Source organism: Nicotiana tomentosiformis, chromosome 9, assembly GCF_000390325.3.
Source record: "Nicotiana tomentosiformis chromosome 9, ASM39032v3, whole genome shotgun sequence".
In the NCBI taxonomy this organism is placed as follows: Eukaryota; Viridiplantae; Streptophyta; class Magnoliopsida; order Solanales; family Solanaceae; genus Nicotiana; species Nicotiana tomentosiformis.
Genome location: NC_090820.1, coordinates 108,327,743 through 108,349,447, shown reverse-complemented (window position 1 = coordinate 108,349,447; position 21,705 = coordinate 108,327,743). Strand labels below are relative to the sequence as shown.

The 21,705-nt window shown below is 36.6% G+C and overlaps 1 protein-coding gene across 1 annotated transcript; it reads right to left on the bottom strand.

Annotated features, from left to right (window-relative positions):
- Nucleotides 1-17,629: 17,629 nt before the first annotated feature.
- Nucleotides 17,630-21,658, bottom strand: LOC104102396 (putative inactive disease susceptibility protein LOV1). The gene is made up of 3 exons (XM_009610097.4): nt 21,541-21,658; nt 19,878-21,042; nt 17,630-19,500 (listed from the first exon to the last, which is right to left on the bottom strand). Exons 2-3 carry the CDS (start codon nt 20,905-20,907, stop codon nt 17,885-17,887), a joined length of 2,646 nt encoding a protein of 881 aa, XP_009608392.1. The 5' UTR covers nt 20,908-21,042; nt 21,541-21,658; the 3' UTR covers nt 17,630-17,884.
- Between the last annotated feature and the right edge of the window lie 47 nt (nt 21,659-21,705).

Here is a 21,705-nt window from a genome sequence, read left to right as displayed (position 1 = left end):
TACCGTATCGTACCGACCGACGAACACCCCTAGCTATGGCTTCTTTCCATATATTTTCCTAGCTTTGAAAGTATTGTTACTATCTTTCTAGTCTATTTGTGGATAGTTTTTGGAGTGAAAATCATTTACACTCCTAAACTTTGCGTCAAAAATCAAACTCCCCCTCAACTATAAACAATAGTCATTCTCCCCCATATATCCTACGCATTACCTTTTTTGCCCTTGAATTTTCAATTTTCGCCTCTTTTTAATACCTTTTTATTATATAATTTTTTTAATGGTTTTAGCTATAATTTAAATTATGTAATACCTATTATAAATTATAATTGAAGTTCGTTAAAAGTATAAGTAGAATAATCCTTTAATAAATATTATAAATTTACCGTTATCTTTATACATCGCATCTGCGATGCGCTTCTGCGGTCGTACCTGTGCATCTGCGCACTTTTCGCTTCTGTGGTTCCATTCACGCACCTGCGGCTGCCCAAGCGCATGTGCAGTTTACAGTAGAAGTTGAAAGCTTCAGTTGTGGTTCCAAGGTCCAAAAATGATCTGAGCCTCGTCCAGTTAACACACGAGGCCCCAGGGGGCCCACCCGAACATACCAACAAGTTTGAAATCATGAAACGAACTTGCTCGAACCCTCGGAACATATAAAACAATATCAAAACTAAGAATCATACTTCAAACCAAATTGATTCAACTTAGAATTTTTAAATTCTTCAAACTTACTCCGAACGCGCCGAAATATACTTATACTACTCGGAATGACACCAAATTTTAAGTGCAAGTCTTAAATCACCATACATAACTATTCCCAAATTCGAAATTCCAAACGAACTTCAATTACTCCAAAACTTACTCCAAACCAAATTTAAAGAACTTTAAACCTTCAAATAGTTGATTTTTACTATTAAGCGCCAAAACGCTCCCAGGTTATCCAAAACCCGATTCGAACATACGCCCAAATCCGAAATCATCATACGGACCTATTGGAACCGTCAAATCCTGATTCCGGGACCGTTTTCTCAAAATGTTGACTGGAGTCAAACTTGGCCTTTTAAGGCCAACTTAAGGAACCTAGTGCTCTGATACCAACTTGTCACGACCCCAAATTTCCTCCGTAGGATGTCGTGATGGCACCTAGTCTCTAAGACTAGGTAAGCCTATCAATGCGGAATAATAATAAATATCTGAAATAAATAAACTACAATTCAAACAATTTCAACTCCCAAAATCCGGTAGAAATAAGTCACAAGCTTCTAAGAATTTATTCTCAATGTCTCTATATGTCAAGGTCTAAATAAAATATAAGGAAGCAACATAAAATGATAGAAGGGGACTCCGGAGTCTGCGGACGCTGGCAGATATACCTTGAAGTCTCTGTGCGCAAGTAACTCACTGACATCTAGGCTGGTAAAATGTACCTGGATCTGCACAAAAAGATGTGCAGAAGCGTAGTATGAGTACACCACAACGGTACCCAGTAAGTGCCAAGCCTAACCTCGATAGAGTAGTGACGAGGTCAGGTGAGGCCCTACTGGAATATAATAATGGCATGGTAAAATATTTATCAATGTAGTAAAATAAAATAACATTGGAAATGAATCAAATAGTATGTCACATTTAATGACATCAAATAATTACAAATAATATCTCGTGGAATCAAAACAGAATTTCCTTCAACTTTATAAAAATCATAACAATTAATCGAAAGCAACTATGGCCATAAATCAATATCAACAAGGGCACTCCCGAGGTACCACCTCGTAGTCCCAAATCATAAATAAATTCACAATATCTCATTTTCTTATATCACCGCGGGAGCCTTCACAATTTATTTAAAGAAAACATTTTTTTCCGAAATAGCATCCTGCGTTTTAGCCACCCTTATCACACCGCATGACTTCTAGTAGTTCCCCTACTAGCCACGCGTATCAAGCCACCCTTATCTCACCGCATGCGTTTCAACACCCAGACCTTATACCACCGCATGCATATCAATATCACAATATATCATAATTTGCACCTCAAGTGCTCAAATTATTTAACTTGCCAAAATAATTCAACAACAATATTTTTTCACAATAAAGAGCTCACGGCTCATGCCAAAATAAATCATCAATAATAGTTTTCCACAATAAAGAGCGCACGGCTCCCTCACAATGAGTATAAAAATATTCATGAGTAAATAATTTAGGAAAATAATATTTCAAAATCTTTACTACGTTGCTTCAACATCAAGTTTAAAAATGTCAAATACTTCATATTAATAATATTTAATTTAAAGAAAATCAACCTTCAAATAAAGCACATAATAAAAGAAATCAAATTTCAACTAAACAGGTAAAACAATTAGTAAGAAAAGATCAAACAAATTTGAAGTATATATCTCAGATCAATGATGAAGAATATAACAAGATAAAATAATTTAATAAATGCGCAACAGTGATCTACATAATTTTAAAATATAATCTTTCGCAATTTAGCCCGTGTACACACTCGTCACCTCGTGCACATGACTTTCAACACATTTCAATAATCATATCAATGCCAATCCTAGGGGAAATTTTTCCCACACAAGGTTAGACAGGTCACTTACCTCGACTTGCTCCAATTTAACCAAGTATTTTGCTTTTTCCTCGAATTTTCGACTCCGATCGACTCGTATCTAGTCATAATTAATTCGATACAGTCAACAAAAATTATAGTAATCACTTTCATAAGAAAATATTATATTTTTATTAAAATCCGAAATTAGCTCAAACATCTCGGTGTCCGGTGAAACTTATAAAATCCGACAACCCATTCAATTACGAGTCCACTCATACCAATTTTATCAAAATCCGATAACAACTCGACCTCCAAATCTTAAATTTTCATTTTTGGAAGATTTTGTAAAAATCTTGATTTCTTCCATTTAAATCCGAAATAAATGATGAATATGACAATGGATTTATGAAATATAATCACATTTGGATATAGGACACTTACCCAAGTTGAAGTCTTGAAGAAATCCTCAAAATCGCCCAAGAACCGTGCTCCAAAACTCCAAAACGAAATGACCATTTTTGGTCCTTAAGTTTCTACCCCAAAAACACTATTCCGGTCGCTAAAAGTCCAATCCCGTCGCTAAAAGTGTCATATCTGGTCGCTAAAGGTGCACACAAGGACTATTTACACCAGCAATTTTATTTCACTAAAAAGGCTCTAACTCCATCGTACGAACTCAGAATTCGACGATTCTTATTCCTATGAGTCACAAATAAAACTACAAACCCATTCATTCAATCGAAACTCAATTCGGAGCTCATTTGCTCAATGTGATACCAATTTCGTTCGTTAAACAATTAACTCATATTTCGCGCTTAAAACTCAATCGCGACTTGATGAAATTAGACCAAACTTTCGAGATCACTCATATAATTCATTATCAAAATGTCAAAAGTCTCGAAATCGAATTTCGATCTCTAGAACTAAAAATAGACTTTTGGATTATTACATGCTTATGTTGAAAACATTAAACTCTTCCTCGACAGCCTGTAGTGTATCAATCATAACTTCTTGTACTCAACTCCAACTGCCAAACGGTTTAAAGTTCTGCAAATTAGATACAAAGTACTATAACTTTCATGTTTTTCTCATCGCCCAACTCCTTATAGATTGCGAGATATAAGCTCCCAAAGTCAGCCCTGTGCAGCAGAAATTTCTGGCGATGCACACTGTTGTAGCCAAAATCTGCAGTACCAGCTTCAGTCAATCGATCATAACATTTTGTAGAAATGTCTGAATGATAAATGGTTTATCATTCTGGAAACTAGAATCAAAGGGCTACAACTTTCATGTTTTGAAAATATTCAGATTCCTTATAGATTTTGAGATATAAGCTTCCAAATTCAGCTTTGCGATTGCATCGGTTGCTGTCCAAAAATAGCTTCTGCAGCAGAAATATTCCAGCAGTTCCTTTTTGTCCGAAATCTATTCTGTTAACCTTCTGAAATCCACCCGAGGCCCTCGGGACCTTAAACAAATATACCAACATTTCCCAAAATACAATATGAACTTAGTTGAGGCTTCAAACCATGCCAAACAACGCCGAAATTATGAATCGCGCATCGAATCGAATTATGAGTTTTTAAATCTTCCAACTTCTATATTTTGCGCCGAAACATATCAAATCAATTCCGATTGACCTCAAATTTTACACACAAGTCATAAATAACGTAATGGATTTATAAAAATTTTCAGAATCGGATTTCGACCCCAATATCAAAAAGTCAACCCCTCGGTCAAACTTCCCAAAAATTTAACTTTCGGCATTTCAAGCCTAATTCTACTACGGACTTCCAAATAAAATTCTGATCATGCTCTTAAGTCCAAAATCACCATACGGAGCTGTTGGAATCATCAAAATTCTATTCCGAGGTCGTTTGAACATAATTTGACTTTCGGTCAGTATTTGAACTTAAACTTTTAATTTTTCATCAAAATTCCATATCTCTGTCTAGGGACCTCGGAATTTGATTCCGGGCATACGCCTAAGTCCCAAATCACGATACAGACCTACCAAAATTGTCAAAACACTGATCCGAGTCTATTTGCTCAAACTGTTGACCAAAGTCAACTCAGTTGAGTTTTAAAGCTCTAATTCACATTTTAATTCATTTTTCACCTGAAAACTTTCTGAAATATTTTTACGGACTGCACGCTCAAGTCGAGTAATGGTAAATAGTGCTTAGATCATATAATTAATCATTTAATTTAAAGATGACATTTTGGGTCATCACATTCTCTACCTCTAAAACAAACGTTCGTCCTCGAACGGAGTTAGAAAAAGTACCTAAGCTGGTGAATAAGTGTGGATAACAGCTGCGCATATCATGTTCGGTCTCCCAAGTCGCCTCCTCGACCGAATGACCCCTCCACTGAACCTTCACGGAAGCAATGTTCTTTGACCTCAGCTTTCGAACATGTCTATCTAAAATAGCCATTGGTTCCTCAACATAAGATAGATTCTTGTCCAACTGAACCGAACTGAAGTCTAACACATGAGACGGATCGCCGTGATATTTTTGAAGCATGGAAACATGGAATACCGGATGACCGGCAAAGAAACTAGGTGGTAGTGCAAGTTTTTAAGCCACCCCTCCAACTCTCTCAAGAATCTCAAAAGGCTCAATATACCTAAGGTTCAAATTGCCCTTCTTCCCGAACCTCATCACACCCTTCATAGGCGAAACCCAGAGCAATACCCGCTCACCAACCATGAATGCAACATCACGAACCTTCCGATTTGCATAACTCTTCTGTCTAGATTGTGCTGTAAGAAGTCAATCCTGAATCAACTTAATCTTTTCCAAGGCATCCTGAACCAAGTCTGCACCCAATAGCCTAGCTTCGCCCGGTTCGAACCAACCCACTGGGGACCGACACCGCCTACCATATAAGTCCTCGTACGGAGCCATATGAATGCTTGACTGGCAACTATTGTTGTAAGCAAACTCCGCAAGTAGTGAGAACTGATCCCAAGCACCCCCAAAATCTATCACACACGCACGAAATATATCCTCTAATATCTGAATAGTGTGTTCGGATTGCCCATCCGTCTGAGGGTGAAATGTTGTACTCTTATCCACACGAGTACCCAACTCTTGATGTACAGCCCTCCAAAACCATGAGGTAAACTGTGTACCCTAGTCAGAGATGATAGATACTGGTTCACCGTGAAGTCTGACAATCTCGTGAATATATACCTGAGCCAGTTGCTCTGAAGAGTAAGTAGTAATCACAGGAATGAAATGAGCTGACTTGGTCAATCTATCCACAATCACCCAACTACATTGAACTTCCTCCGAGTCCGTGGGAGCCCAACAATGAAATCCATAGTGATTTGCTCCCATTTCCATTCTGGAATTTCCAACTTCTGAAGCAATCCACCCGGTCGTTGATGCTCATATTTCATCTGCTGACAATATAGGCACCGAGCTACATAGTTCATTATGTCTTTCTTCATCTGCCTCCACCAATAGTGCTGTCTCAAGTCTTGCTACATCTTCGCAGCACCCGAATGTATGGAGTACCGCAAACTGTGAGCCTCCTGGAGAATCAATTCACGAAAACCATTTATATTTGGCACACATAGTCTGCCCTATATCCGTAATACATCTTTATCTCCAATAGTGACTTCCTTGGTATCGCCGTGCTGAACTGTGTCCTTAAGGACAAGTAGATGGGGGTCATCATACTGACATTCCCTGATATGATCATAAAGAGAAGACTGAGAAATCACACAAGCCAAAACTCGACTCGGCTCGGAAACATCCAAACTGACAAACTGGTTGGCCAAGGCCTGAACATCTAAGGCCAAAGGCCTCTCTGCTACCGGTAAATATGCTAAGCTGCCTAAACTCTTCGCCTTACGACTCAAGGCATCGGCCACCACATTGGCCTTCCCAAGATGATAGAGAATGGTGATATCATAATCCTTAAGCAACTCCAACCACCTCTGCTGCCGCAAATTAAGATCATTATGTTTAAATAGATGCTATAGACTTCGGTGATCGGTGTAGACCTCACAATGGACACCGTACTAATAATGCTGCCAAATCTTCAAGGCATGAACAATAGCTGCTAACTCAAGGTCATGGACCGGATAATTCTTCTTATGTACCTTTAACTGTCGGGACACGTAGGCAATCACCCTACTGTCTTACATCAACATTGTGCCGAGACCAATACGCGACACATCACAATACATAGTATAAGACCCTGAACCTATAGGTAATACCAACATTGGGGTTGTAGTCAAAGCTGTCTTGAGCTTTTGGAAGCTCTCCTCACATTCCTCGATCCATCTGAACGGAGCACCCTTCTGGGTCAATCTGGTCTTAATAGTTGTTCATAATCAATTACAAAATCGTCAATTAACTTCATGTTAACAAAAATCTCGTTGCAAACCTTCTCAATACTGATAACTAGATGCGAGGCATGAAGACCTCATAATTAGTTATCCGAATTAACGAGTCACATTTAACGTCACCTAGGCGGGCACCTACCTCGTAGGTTAAAAATTAATAATTACAACACGAATTTGACAACTATGCACAGAGAATTTCATATAAGAATTTTTAAATAAGCCTAACAGGCATGCCTCTCTATTAGTACTAAAGTACAAATTTAATTTCACAAGGGAGAACTTAAACACAAGAATTTTTCTCACAAGGATCTCGTCCTTATATAACTTCCACCGCAGCTCGTATCCCGGTTTAAACATATCAATTTATATAAAAATGTGAGGATCTCGTCCTCAGTTCTGAATCACAAGTAATATGCACATCGTGCCAATTGCAAATTTCTATTTTCTCCTTTTAAATAATTTTGGTTACACCAAATCACAACACATAATAAACCTCACACTGGTAGAGCATATAATTCATAATTTGCAATTAATTATTCAAAATTTACATCAAAATTTACCGAAATGAGTAACAGAAAGCCACATTTAGCCTCGCAGCTCTTATTAGTGACCAACACGAAATGATAGGCGTAGTTATCTCCATAAAATCTCCCAACAGGGGTAAACACATAAGTAGATTATAGAATTATGAAGCTCACTCATAAGTGGAGCACAATAGGAGGACTCGTTTCGATATTGAGAACCGAATCAACTTAAGAAAATTATTCCTTTATATTAAATCGAGGTCGTACCTGTAACGACACCATCTGATGTAGCGACCTTCGCCATACCGTAAAACAAATATATCAACGGCTGGGTCTCCACCTCTAGGACGTTTTTTACCCGTCTGTCCTTCACCCCTAACTGGTCGTGTGGGTGGTGTAGTAACTGCAATGGGGCACGTAGCCTGAGTGCTTTGATGAAATAAGTCTCTCCCAAGTTTTTGATAATTTTTCTCATGATATGCCTAGTATCACCGTATTCATAACAACTCCTTTGCGGGTTTGGCTGCTCATATTGAGTTTGTGCCAGATAACTGGAATAACATTGTAGGAACTCATGTCGGTGGTGCATTAAAAGAACTTTCTATAGCACCCCGAGTAATCCGATGTGCGGACTGTGCTGGCCGACTGCCTGAGCCCCCGCCATAATGATTTATACTTGCAGAGTAGAATCCACTGAATCCCCCAGAACCTTGAGACGTCTTGCTCTCCTTAGTTTCCTTTTTTTTCCTCACCCCGAACACATTCTAATATCTTGGCAATTTGTACTACTAGCAGAAATGAAGTATCAGCTTGTAGCTCCTGAGTCGTACAAAATTTTACGATCATAATTGAGTCCTTTAATGAGTCTATGGACTCGCCCTCTGGCTGTAGGAAGCAAAGTAGGAGTATGACGGGCTAAATTATTAAACTTGATGGCATATTCTGACATCGTCAATGGTGACATGACGCAACCGTTCAAACCCTATGCGTCACGCATTACAGAGAGTCCAGAAAACAAACTCTTTCAAAAGCGTTTCTGAGAACTGAGCCAAGTGGGCGGTGTTGCATTGGCTTGTCTGCCCTCTTCATAGGCTTTCCAAGAACACCGGTGGAGAATTATATCTCCCAAGGCAAATTTCTTCTTTTGTTATGCTGACTCAACACTGTTGAGCGGGCCAATTTCCTTACATACTCTTAGATTCTTCTTTGGGGTAACCCTTACCCATATTTATACACAACGATTACAAAAGTAGAGCTCCATACAGACAAATCTTGTCACAAACCACATAGTCCAGACTCTAGTCAACAAGTGTACTTCCTCCGAAGCACCCCAAAATCCGCAACCGTGACGTCCACACTGAGTAGACCTTCTGAAAATTTAGAGTTGTTTCTATAACTCCTTTGGTACTGAAACATGATTATTAAGGAGGCGGACATACCGCAAGTCCCAACCTTATCCTCTACAAAATCTCAGGTTTTAAACATGTGTAAATTTTAGGGAACATTTCAGTACCACATATATACATTTCAGGCCAAAACTGATATAATACATGACCCCGCAATCCACCTATTGGTAGTGGACTCCCCCTACTCGGCGCGAAGTCATAGGTCAAAACGTCCGATGATCCACAATAATAATCTTCACAGCTTGTATAAATCAACCAGACGCCAATGTCTGTTGCACCCCGCACATGATTCACTTGGTGATCTCTCAATACGCCTACATCTTCAGTCGGAACCACACGTTAAGGCAATGTTTGAGCATCTCTGGCTCCCTCGTAGTCCATCTGCGGCATCACGAACCATCGATGCACAACTGATATTGAGTGCGCAATGTCATACACGAGTGGATACAAAGGAATATGAGATATATGTTTCAAGCGAAATCAATGCCGCACGATAAGGAATCAAAGAAGTGAATATTTTCCTAACAGTTCCATAGCCTCCCGAAGATAAGTACAGACGTCTCCGTACCGATCCACAAGACTCTACTAAACCTGCTTGTGACTCATAACACCTATGAACCTAGTGCTCTGATACCAACTTGTCACGACCCCAAATTCCTCCGTAGGATGTCGTGATGGCACCTAGTCTCTAAGACTAGGTAAGCCTATCAATGCGGAATAATAATAAATATCTTAAATAAATAAACTACAATTCAAACAATTTCAAACTCCCAAAACCCGGTAGAAATAAGTCACAAGCTTCTAAGAATTTATTCTCAATGTCTCTATATGTCAAGGTCTAAATAAAATATAAGGAAGCAACATAAACTGATAGAAGGGGACTCCGGAGTCTGCGGACGCTGGCAGATATACCTCGAAGTCTCCGTGCGCAAGTAACTCACTGACGTCTAGGCTGGTAAAATATACCTGGATCTGCACAAAAAGAAGTGCAGAAGCGTAATATGAGTACACCACAGCAGTACCCAGTAAGTGCCAAGTCTAACTTCGGTAGAGTAGTCCCAAAGGGTACTCCCGAGGTACCGCCTCGTAGTCCCAAATCATAAATAAATTCACAATATCTCATTTTCTTATATCACCGCGGGAGCCTTCACAATTTATTTAAAGAAAATATTTTTTCCCGAAATAGCATCTCGCGTTTTAGCCACCCTTATCACACCGCATGACTTCTAGTAGTTCCCCTACTAGCCACGCGTATCAAGCCATCCTTATCTCACCGCATGCGTTTCAACACCCAGACCTTATACCACCGCATGCGTATCAATATCACAATATATCACAATTTGCACCTCAAGTGCTCAAATAATTTAACTTGCTAAAATAATTCAACAACAATATTTTTCCAAAATAAAGAGCTCAGGGCTCATGCCAAAATAAATCATCAATAATAGTTTTCCACAATAAAGAGCGCACGGCTCCCTCAAAATGAGTATAAAAATATTCATGAGTAAATAATTTAGGAAAATAATATTTCAAAATATTTACTACGTTGTTTCAATATCAAGTTTAAAAATATCAAATACTTCATATTAATAATATTTAATTTAAAGAAAATCAACCTTCAAATAATGCACATAATAAAAGAAACCAAGTTTCAACTAAACAGGTAAAACAATTAGTAAGAAAAGATCAAACAAATTTGAAGTATATATCTCAGATCAATGATGAAGAATATAACAAGATAAAATAATTTAATAAATGCGCAACAGTGATCTACACAATTTTAAAATATAATCTTTCGCAATTTAGCCCGTGTACACACTCGTCACCTCGTGCACACGACTTTCAACACATTTCAATAATCACATCAATACAAATCCTAGGAAAAATTTTTCCCACACAAGGTTAGACAGGTCACTTACCTCGACTTGCTCCAATTTAACCAAGTATTATGCTTTTTCCTCGAATTGACTCCGATCGACTCGTATCTAGTCATAATTAATTCAATACAGTCAACAAAAATTATAGTAATCACTTTCATAAGAAAATATTACATTTTCATTAAAATCCGAAATTAGCTCAAAATTTGCCCGTGGGGCCCACATCTCGGAATCCGGTGAAACTTATAAAATCCGACAACCCATTCAATTACGAGTCCACCCATACTAATTTTACCAAAATCCGATAACAACTCGACCTCCAAATCTTAAATTTTCGTTTTTGGAAGATTTTGCAAAAATCTTGATTTCTTCCATTTAAATCCGAAATAAATGATGAATATGACCATGGATTTATGAAATATAATCATATTTGGATATAGGACACTTACCCAAGTTGAAGTCTTGAAAAAATCCTCAAAATCGCCCAAGAACCGTGCTCCAAAAGTCCAAAACGAAATGACCATTTTTGGTCCTTAAGTTTCTGCCCCAAAAATACTATTCCGGTCGCTAAAAGTCCAATCCCGTCGCTAAAAGTGCCACATCTGATCGCTAAAGGTGCACACCAGGACTATTTATACCAGCAGTTTTATTTCACTAAAAAGGCTCTAACTCCATCGTACGAACTCGGAATTCGACGATTCTTGTTCCTATAAGTCACAAATAAAACTACGAATCCATTCGTTCAATTGAAACTCAATTCGGAGCTCATTTGCTCAATGTGATACCAATTTCGCTTGTTAAATAATTAACTCATATTTCGCGCTTAAAACTCAATCGCGACTTGATGAAATTAGACCAAACTTTCGAGATCACTCCTATAATTTATTATCAAAATGTCGAAAGTCTCAAAATTGAATATCGATCTCTAGAACTAAAAATGGACTTTTGGATCATTACATGCTTATGTTGAAAACATCAAACTCTTCCTCGACAGCCTGTAGTGTATCAATCATAACTTCTTGTACTCAACTCCAACTGCCAAACGGTTTAAAATTCTGCAAACTAGATACAAAGTACTACAACTTTTATGTTTTTCTCATCGCCTAACTCCTTATAGATTGCGAGATATAAGCTCCCAAAGTCAGCCATGTGCAGCAGAAATTTCTGGCGATGCACACTGTTGTAGCCAAAATCTGCAGTACCAGCTTATATATATATATATATATATATATATATATATATATATATATATATATATATATATATATATATATATACACATATATACACATGCGCGCGTGTGTGTGGTGGTGTAACAACAATACTTAAATCATACACAAAGCGACCATGCCGCCTCACCCCAATATATGCGAGTAGAGATATAATCCCAATCACAATCTCAACATAATTTGCATAATAGTTTTTCACATAAATCACGACTTGGAATCATAACACGTAGATACACAATTCATAGTTTTAAACACATCCTCAATTTATAATACAATATCATAAGAGCATTTGAAACACAAATTAAACATATATCTTTGTCACAAAACTTATTCGAAATACTCAACTTGTAATAAATATCTTGGAACTTACAAGGATATTGAGGTTCCAATTCTTAAAGAAGAGTTTAGTCAACATATCTCAATTGAGCTTCCGTAAACTCTAAAATGTTCCAGAATTCTTAGCAACTTCAGTCTATTTTAGAAATATAACAAGTTGAACTAAAATTAAGAAGATATCATGGTTCTAGCTCATTTGAGCATTTTATTAAACACTAGGTGTGCACTAAGGTTTCAAAGTCCTTTTGTAAAAGATTTCATCATTCCCCAATCCATTCTCTACCATTTTTAGCTCACAGTCTTCCCACATTCTTTGATAACACATGCATGCAAGATAACAACTCTCCGCACCCAAGAATTGTCTTTCTAATTATCCCATTTTTTTTTATAAATTTTCAAAATTGAGAGTTAGGACATAGATTTTTACCTTTAGGATGAAAACTTTCTTTGTTAATCCTCAACGATTGAGCAAGAATTGATGGACAATAGGTTGAAGGTTACTCCCCCACACTAAGAACTCTTTTTCACTCTAAAAGTATTAGATTTTGCTCAAAATATGGTCCTTTGTGTATATAAATCGAAGAAGGGTCGGGTTATAAAAATCCAAAAATGAAGCCACGGAATTGGATATGTGGTCTGCATATCGGCCGCACAATTTGATAACAAAAATGGAAAGAAACTGTCTGGGTCTACTGTCATTATGCGGCCCGCAAACCTGTTCTACGGTCGCATAATGCGCTGCAAAACCTCCCTCCGCAAAAACTCCAAGGCCGATTGTGCGACAAAAGTGCGGCCCGCGAAATGATTTTGTGGTCGCATTACTGGCCGCGAAATTGACATAAAAAATAGCCCAAGCAGCTGTTTCACTCTGCGGCCATTCTGCGACCGCATAATGGGCCGCAGAAATGCCCATTTCTGCCAAATATTTTCCTTCAATTCCCCAGCGCATTGTTCAATCCAAAAAGTCCAAACCGCGACTCGCAAGCGCGCCGCGAAGAATTTCTACTATTATTAACCTCTACGCCTACCCCGACATCACGGAACCCCGATTTTTAGGAATAATTTCACGGGGCCTTACATTATAGATATAGATTTTTGAATTTTTATTATCATTATTGAACTAATTTCTAAATTTATATTATAAAATTCATTTATAATAAGGTATAACATAATTTAATTTAAAGATAAAACTATAAAATATCAAAGACTAAAAAAGTATTATATTGAGGAAGGAATTGAAATTCAAGGGCAAAAAAGGTATTGTGCCGGATAAAGGAGGGAAAATGACTAATGTTTAAAGTTGAGGGGGGAGTTTGATTTTTAAAGCAAAGTTATGGAGTGAAAATGATGTTCACCCATATTATTTGTGTTGAGGGTGTATCAAATACAATATTTCTATCTTTCGAGAATAAGGGTAAAGTCTACGTATACGCTACCCTCCCCAAATCCCATTATAATTTTAGGTTAGACTCTATCTTCTTAATAAATTATTTTTATTAATATTGGAGAGGGGAAGAAAAATATTACATAGAGAAAAGTTTGATGCTCACCACATCGTGAAAGATGTGGAGCTCACACCACCTATTTTACGGTTTTACCCTCTTTCCCCGGGTTTAGGATGACTTTATTATACAGCTAATAAAGATATAAAGTAATTCTACTTTCTTATAAGAGGGAGTTAGCAAGCACTTGAACGACATATCTGCCTGGCATCTAAGGGTAGTTCTGACATTTCATAGGTTTAGCATGCTTAAGAGAGTTGTTCTCACTGCCTTAATATTTGGACCTTATTAATTGCTGAAAAGGAATCGCCTATTTTTATTTGAGGGCCCACGTTCATTGATTATGGTGGGGTCAGTGAGTTTTTTATTTGACACCTCTGCTCTTCTGAAAAATTGTACAGCTGGTGATGATGATGTCATAGTAGTGGCATTTTGTTTTTCTGTATTTGTCCAGCGTCCCCTTTTCTTTTTCAATTTAAAAATTCTTGAATTTAAAACTCAAAAATTATGTACAATTATTTCAAAAAAAAAAAATGGTACATAAAATTTTGTGATCTAATCGTTGTGCTTGAATTATCATTGATCGCCAGATTTAACAAGTAGCTTATGTTGGGTTTTTTAAGCTTAAATGTAGCTTAAAAGAGGGTGAATGGGAAATGGAGGAAAATTAAAAAATATTTGAGTTTCCCTCCTTGACAAAGGGATATTGTCCCATATTGGAAGAGGAAAGATTTTGATGGGTATATATATACAATTGCACTTCTTCTACCTCTTAAAGAGTTAAGAAGAAGGCAAGCCTCGCGTCGTCGTCGTCGCTCGCTCGGCTTCGGCTTTGGTCAAACGATTGATTGATTAATTTTTTGGACCAAATTTATTTGTTAATAGTAAATATTAACAGAATTATTATTAAATATCCGGTTTTTTGTAAACGGAATATTAATATTAAATTCAAACGTAATAGTATATGCCCTTCGCTTTTTGTAAAAGACATTTACAAAACAGTTTGCACCTCTTCAAATCTGAAGAGTTGAAGAACAGTTTGCACCTCTTCGGATTTGAAGAGTTGCACCTCTTCAGTTTGAGCTCAACATTGGCTATAAATACCAGTCAATTCTCTCAGATTTTCTATACGAATTTCTGACTTCTCCTCCTTTCTTCTGCATTGTTTTACAAACAAAGCATCAGTAAGTGTGATTTGCTACCGATCTTTGTGTTCGCTGAAACATTGGTGTTTGAAGTATCGCTACACCAGTGTGTAATTCGTTCTATCCTGGGAGGAAATAATCCACAACCTTGGGTACTAGGAGGAGATTAAATTCCTTAAGGAAACACAGTGAATTCAGTGGGCTCGGATTAAATTCTGTTTCTTTTACATTTATGCTATTTTATCTTCTCCATAATTATTTTACAAATACAGTTGATTAACAGCTTAAACTTATATCTCCAAGTCAAAATGATTTTATTAGTATGGAACTCAAATAGGAATTATTTTTGTTTTATAAAATTTGAAAAATATTAAAATACAATTAACAACTATTTATTTATTGAAATAACTAAAATTATTTATTAGTAAAGACATAATTATGAGAGTGAAAGTAAAAATAATGACAGAAAGAGATATATGCATATATTCATTTAGCTTTTAAAATTGGAGCCAAATTGGAGTAGGCTCATTCACCTTTTTTTTTAATTTCGTCTCTGAAAAAAATATTTATCTGTCATGTAAATATATGTTGGCTACAAACTTGCTTGATTAGGAAACTCGCTAACAGTCGAGACAAAGATTTTATCACAGAAGTTATATGCAACTGAATGAAAGTTCATTATTGATACTTAAGAAAATATGTTGTAGGTAGTATTTAGTAGTGTCTTACCAAGAACTTTCACCAATAATGGTTAGTATTTAGTAGTGTCTAATAAGGTGAAATCCAAAATCATAAAATTAAGTTTTCACATAAAGAAAGATTATCTGAGCTCAAAATTACAATTTGCATGGAGCTGAATCAGAAAGACAAGATTAAAAAGGGAAGCACAATTTCACAGCGACTAGATTACAAGAATCATAAATAACATCACACAAATAAATAGATGATATTTTATAAAAGCAAATTGGGCGCCGAGAAAGTAAAAGTGTGGAATAATAAAGAAGATTTTAAGCTTAAGCCATGCCAATTACTAATCAAAACAATTATATGGCATACCAGTATAATCATATACAAAGTCTAATATATAGGTATTTATCTCACAATCTCAAATATTTTCTCTTCGCAAGAATGAAAGATAAATGAAATGCCTTACCTCAAGCACAAATAGTCAACATACACTTATATTTCTCTTTGCAAAAATAAAAAAATCAACACTTATTCCGAAAAAAGTACAAACATTCCGGAAAATTATTTGTTTCGGAAATTTATACTAAAATACAAAATCAACACTTATTCCAAAAAAAGTAAACGAAATTTCCGAAAAAATTATTTATTTCGGAATTTTTTATTAGAATACAAAATCAACACTTATTCTGAAAAAAGTAAAAAAAATTCAGAAAAATTATTTATTCGGAAATTTTTATTAAAATACAAAATCAATACTTATTCCGAAAAAAGTAAAAAACATTCCAGAAAAATAAATATTTACTTTTTCGGAATTTTTTTACTTTTTTCGGAATAAGAGTTGATTTTGTATTTTAATAAAAATTTCCGAAACAAATAATTTTTCCGGATTTTTTTTTTACTTTTTTCGGAATAAGTGTTGATTTTGTATTTTTTTTAAAATCCGAAAAAATATTTTTTCTGAAAAAATAATTTTGCCATGTTGGATTGCTTAAGTGGATGGCCATGTAAACAAATCTAACCCAGTTGGACTGCCATGTCACCTTCAATAGCAAGACTAACGGATTAAGGGCATTTGTGGTCCAAAATATAGACGGCAAGGATATATTTGGTACCAAAAACAAACGGATGGCATTTTTGAGCTATTTCAAATAGTTCAAGGACATTTTTGGCCCTTTTCCGTTTAGATAAAGAAGAACTAAATCAAACAACCTATTACCCAACCACTTAAACTAAAAATAGTCGGTAGATGTATAATAAATGTATAATGCATATATAATACGTCTATAATTAATGTATAATCTATGTATACCGATTAGGAAAAAATAAACACTAAATCCAGTCGGTTGTTTGCATAAAGATTCTTTAGATAATCCTGACCTACATGTAAAATGCGTACTATATATAAAGTTCAATCAAGTTATATTGTTAGGAAGGCAATATCAACGAATGCATACTCGTATATTGTAGTTTAATTGCCTCCATAGTCTCTTCCGAGTATTTCACCATCTGCTAGTGGGATTTAGAAAATAAAAAAAAGCATAAATCTTTCATTTAAATATATGAATTTCAAGCATAAATATATGGAGTTAAACCATAAATCTCTTAAGTTGGCTTGCACAAACAATATGCTAAATTTTAGATAAAATTTTATAATTTTAGACGCAAAATTTATTAACTTTAATCATATATGACTAGAGTTATTTTGAAGTGACTAAACATATAAATTTTTTATAAAGTTCGGCCGTTTCAGTGGAACCCATGACCTATCGGTCACACGGAAACGACTTTACCATTGCTCCAAGTCTCCGCACCGAAATCAACAATACTTACCATTTCAAAGGAAACTTCTATGGAGGTGAAGTTTTTAGAAATGCCTTTTGAAAATTTAAACCTTGTATAGATAGATGGCTTTAAAAATTTACCATTTCGTATATGCATTGTTCCTAAAGTTACTAAACATTATCTTGCCACTGGAACAGAATATTTAATATAAATGAATTCACAAACTTAGGAAAACTTGATGTTTCAACCATTGGATAGATCATGACTATACCATTTTAAATTTCAATAATTCAAATTCTTACAACAACAAAAAAAAAAAAAGTACAACCTGACATAGTGGGGTCTATGGAAGGTTGTGTGTACGCAACCTTACTACTAACTTGTGGAGATAGAGATGTTGTTTCCAATAGACCCTCGGTTCAATTCAAATTCTTACAGAATTCAAATTTAATTCATGAACTAACACAGTTGTGTTAACGTTCAAGGGTTATTTCTGCTCAAGAAATCTTTGAAGATAGGATGAAATTCTGAACCATCTGGGAGCAATTCTACTTTCTCGCAGTTTTCAATATTGAGATGAGAAAGCCTGGGCATCGCCTTATCTCCCGCCCTACATTTCTCCAAGACGAACAAACCAGAGAGTTCTAAAAGTTCGAGTTGAGGGAAACCTTCAGCAGAACATATAATCTCTTTAACTAGAAAAGCATCATCTTTGAGTACTAGAAGCCTTAGATTGGGAAGCTTCTCTAAAGTTGCCATTGGATCTTCGCAAAGTTGAGTGTTAATAAGGACCATCTCTGTGAATCTTTCGGAGATCAGATTGTATGGTGGCAGCTGGTAAAGGTGACCCTCGAAGGAAAATTTAGGTGGAATCCCCGACTCCATTAGCTGCCTAAAAACTTTATGCCTTTTTTCTGTATAACAGTCGAACTTTTTTATCTCGATGGAGGAATGAGACCATCTTTCTGGAGCAGTTTCCATGGGACCGGTTATTGACTTAAGGTCGTCAAGATTCCCTTCAACTTTCACATCTAGGTACCGGAGTTTGGTCAATTTGAAAAGATCTGCGATTTCACATACTTTGGAGGTGAAGTTCTTTAGTGTCTGAAGCTCTGTCAATCCATCCAATCGAAGTTTTTCTCCCTTAATTATCATTTGAAATGTTTTCGGAAGATAGAGATGTTGCAATCTTCTCATCTTCCGCAACACATTCGGGATGATAATCTTGCATAAATCATGAATTCTCAAATCAAGGACTTGCAGATGTGACAAGCTGCTTATAGATGATGGCAACACCTCTAGGAAACATCCTTTGAAACTTAAATATCTTAACAAAGGTAGAGCAAAAATACCTTCGGGTAGTTCCCTCCCTCTCTCTCGAAAGTCTATCCTGTCGAAATCAAGAATTCTGAGCGCGCGGAGTTGCTTAACATCTGATAATACAGGCGGCCATACAAGCTCCTCTAATCGTTGATGCTCATTTGTCTCAATAATTCGAAGACTCCGAAGGTTTCTGTATTGTGGATTGACTTGAGATTTATACTTCCCTAGATAAATGACAAGACTCCGTGTTCTGCTAAAGTAAAATGAAGGCGGATTATCTTCAGTTCGTAAATCCATGACTTTCAAAAGGTCTCTCTCTTCTGCTTTTGAGAGGCACATATCTCCCATTAATCCAACTACGCGGCAAGACTTGAGCTCTATTCTCTTTTCCACGTCTATCATTCCCTTCTGCGCTAGAACCTTCAAATTCTCCTCTGTCAAGTCCAAGAGTGTCATTGTTCTTCCACATTCTTGTGACGATATCAAGCTTTCAATTGTCCACAAATGACATAACTTCTCTGGTTCTACCTCTGGATCTTCCCTAAAATGGCCCAAATAGAGAAAACAAAGTTTCAAATGATCTGACAACTCATCATAACTTGGAGTCATAACTTGTGATAGATCTGATCTCGCATTTTTCAGCACAATCTCCCACTCACTCACATCCTTACCAGCTACTAATTTTGCAAGTTCTATAACTGCCCCTGGAAAACCTTCACACTTTTTTACCATTTCCAAACCTTTTGTCCCCACCTCTTTTCCGATTTCAGCTCCTGTAATAAATAAAGCGGATATGTTACAAGGGCGGATACAGCGTTGCAGTACGGGGTTCCATTTGACCCCGGTACATTCTGCACGTAGCATATATTTATGTGTAAAAATCTACTATTATTACAACAAATAGCAGATACAAACTGATAATTTTTTAAAAATACAATAAGTTCATTGCTAAGAACCTTAAGATGAACCTATAAAGTTTAAATCTTGGATCTGTAATAGAATACCCTTTTTTTCCACTTATACTAATTGTAATTGAGTTATATAGTTATCCTCCACCATAAATTTAATAGAACAAGCGCATTACTTAAAAAATTTGGAACATTATTGCTTATCGTGCTTTCAACTCTTTTCGTTATGTAGCATATTTTACCTGGATTCATTTTCGGCCATGCTGTCCTTTTAAGCAACTCCAAGCTGTATTCATCTGTTAAAGGCCTCTTTCTATGTACGTAAGGCGCCTGATTCATACCCTCCGCTGCTTCTTTTGCTCGAGTTGTCACAAGTATTCTGCTACCTTTAGCTCCCACAGCCGGACGTAGCCTCTGCCAATCCTCAATTGAGCGTACATCTTCCAGAAGAATCAAACTCCTGGACTCCTTCCTGAACTCCTTCCTGGATTCCTTCTCCTCCAGTTGTTCGCGGATCTTTTCTGCAAGAGTATCTGTTGTCGAATCCTCGTAATCCATTGTAGAACCCACAAAGCGTGTGAGGACAGACGAAAATTCACGTTTGAAATTGAAGCTTTCAGATACAGTAATAATGATGCGGTGCTTGCGAAACTCTTGGACAACCCTAGGGTCATTGTATATTGCATGAGCAAGAGTACTCTTTCCTGTGCCACTAGGGCCCCATATGGGAATTACTTCGAACCTGTGTTCGTAGCCCTCTGATTTATCAAACAAAGCTCGTAAAATCAGCTCCTTCTCTTCCTCAATCCCAACTGCTTCGCCACCAAGCTCATTTACAAAGATTTGCTTCCATTTTTTACAACAATTGTCCCAGCTGCTGCTGCTGCTATCGACATTAACATTGGAGGAGAGCTGCAAGACATTCTCTGAAAGAAGACGCTTGATCGTGGTACACAATTTCGTAAACTCTGACCTGTCTTGCTTCTTGACAGCGGCACCATGTCCGCTACACAGAGGAAATTGCTTCACAAAAGATCTGCCAGACCTGGATGCCAAATTTTCGACCATATATTCCACGCGATAAACAAGTTCTTCAATTTCCCTCGCGCTGTCGCTGGGCATTTGATCATCTGCTGTTAAATCTTGTAAGAAAATCTCCAGAAATTGAACTACATCGCTGACTTCTCTGTCCGCTCCGATTCTTTCGGTTTCTTCAGCCAAAATCAACTGCCTAAGCTTTTTGATAGCGAGGAGGAGGGCGACTTTTGCCATGGCCTAGCACGGCAGAGCTAGAAGGCAATATACAGATTCCATAGAACCAGTGGGATTGTCATACATGGTATTATGAAATCCAATAAATATGTACTCCATTTGTCCCAATTTATGTGGAACTCTTTCCTTTTTAATCTGTTCCAAAAAGAATGTTACATTTTTATATTTTAGAAACAAATTAACATTAAAATCTCTATTTTAACATTAATGAGATGATTTCTATCCACATAAATGTTAAAGGTTTTTCCACAAAAATTTCAAAAGTTTTTTTTCTTTCTTTCTTAAACTGCGTGTCAAGTAAAAAGGTGCCATACAAATTGAGACGGAGAGGGTAATAAATTTAGAATCTAACTATTAGCGATTGAAGTTGTTATAGAATTGAGTTCAAATCCTGCTAAATTAAAGAGGCATGGCTAGTGGAGAAAAAAACGATTTGTCTTTTTCATTGATAGTATGCCATATACAGAGAATTAAGAAGCAACCCTAAATACCCAAAAACTAGGTTAATTAATTACAGAATATTACCATACTTACAAAAACGGAAAGAAACCCCCCCCCCCCTCCACCCCACAGAAAACGGAAAACTGGAAAAAAATACTAACAGACAAGTACGTTGAGAAGAATGGGACTCACCTGTTTAGAGAGAGACTGTTTCTTTGGGGCTGCAGTGTGGAAGGTACCTTAAGCTAGCTGATGTATACTGTAGCAAAAGGTAGATCCACTTCTACGAAGAAAATGTTAGGTCTTTCAATTTATATACTCCTCCCTTTCAATTTATACGAACGTAGAAAGATTTCC

What these genes read in the sequence shown, in the direction of transcription:
- LOC104102396 (XM_009610097.4), bottom strand. Translation starts at nt 20,907, where the DNA reads ATGGCAAAAGTCGCCCTCCTCCTCGCTATCAAAAAGCTTAGGCAGTTG. An exon ending in ATGGCCGAAAATGAATCCAG is followed by an intron (nt 19,501 to 19,877) that starts GTAAAATATGCT and finishes TATTTATTACAG; the next exon opens with GAGCTGAAATCGGAAAAGAG.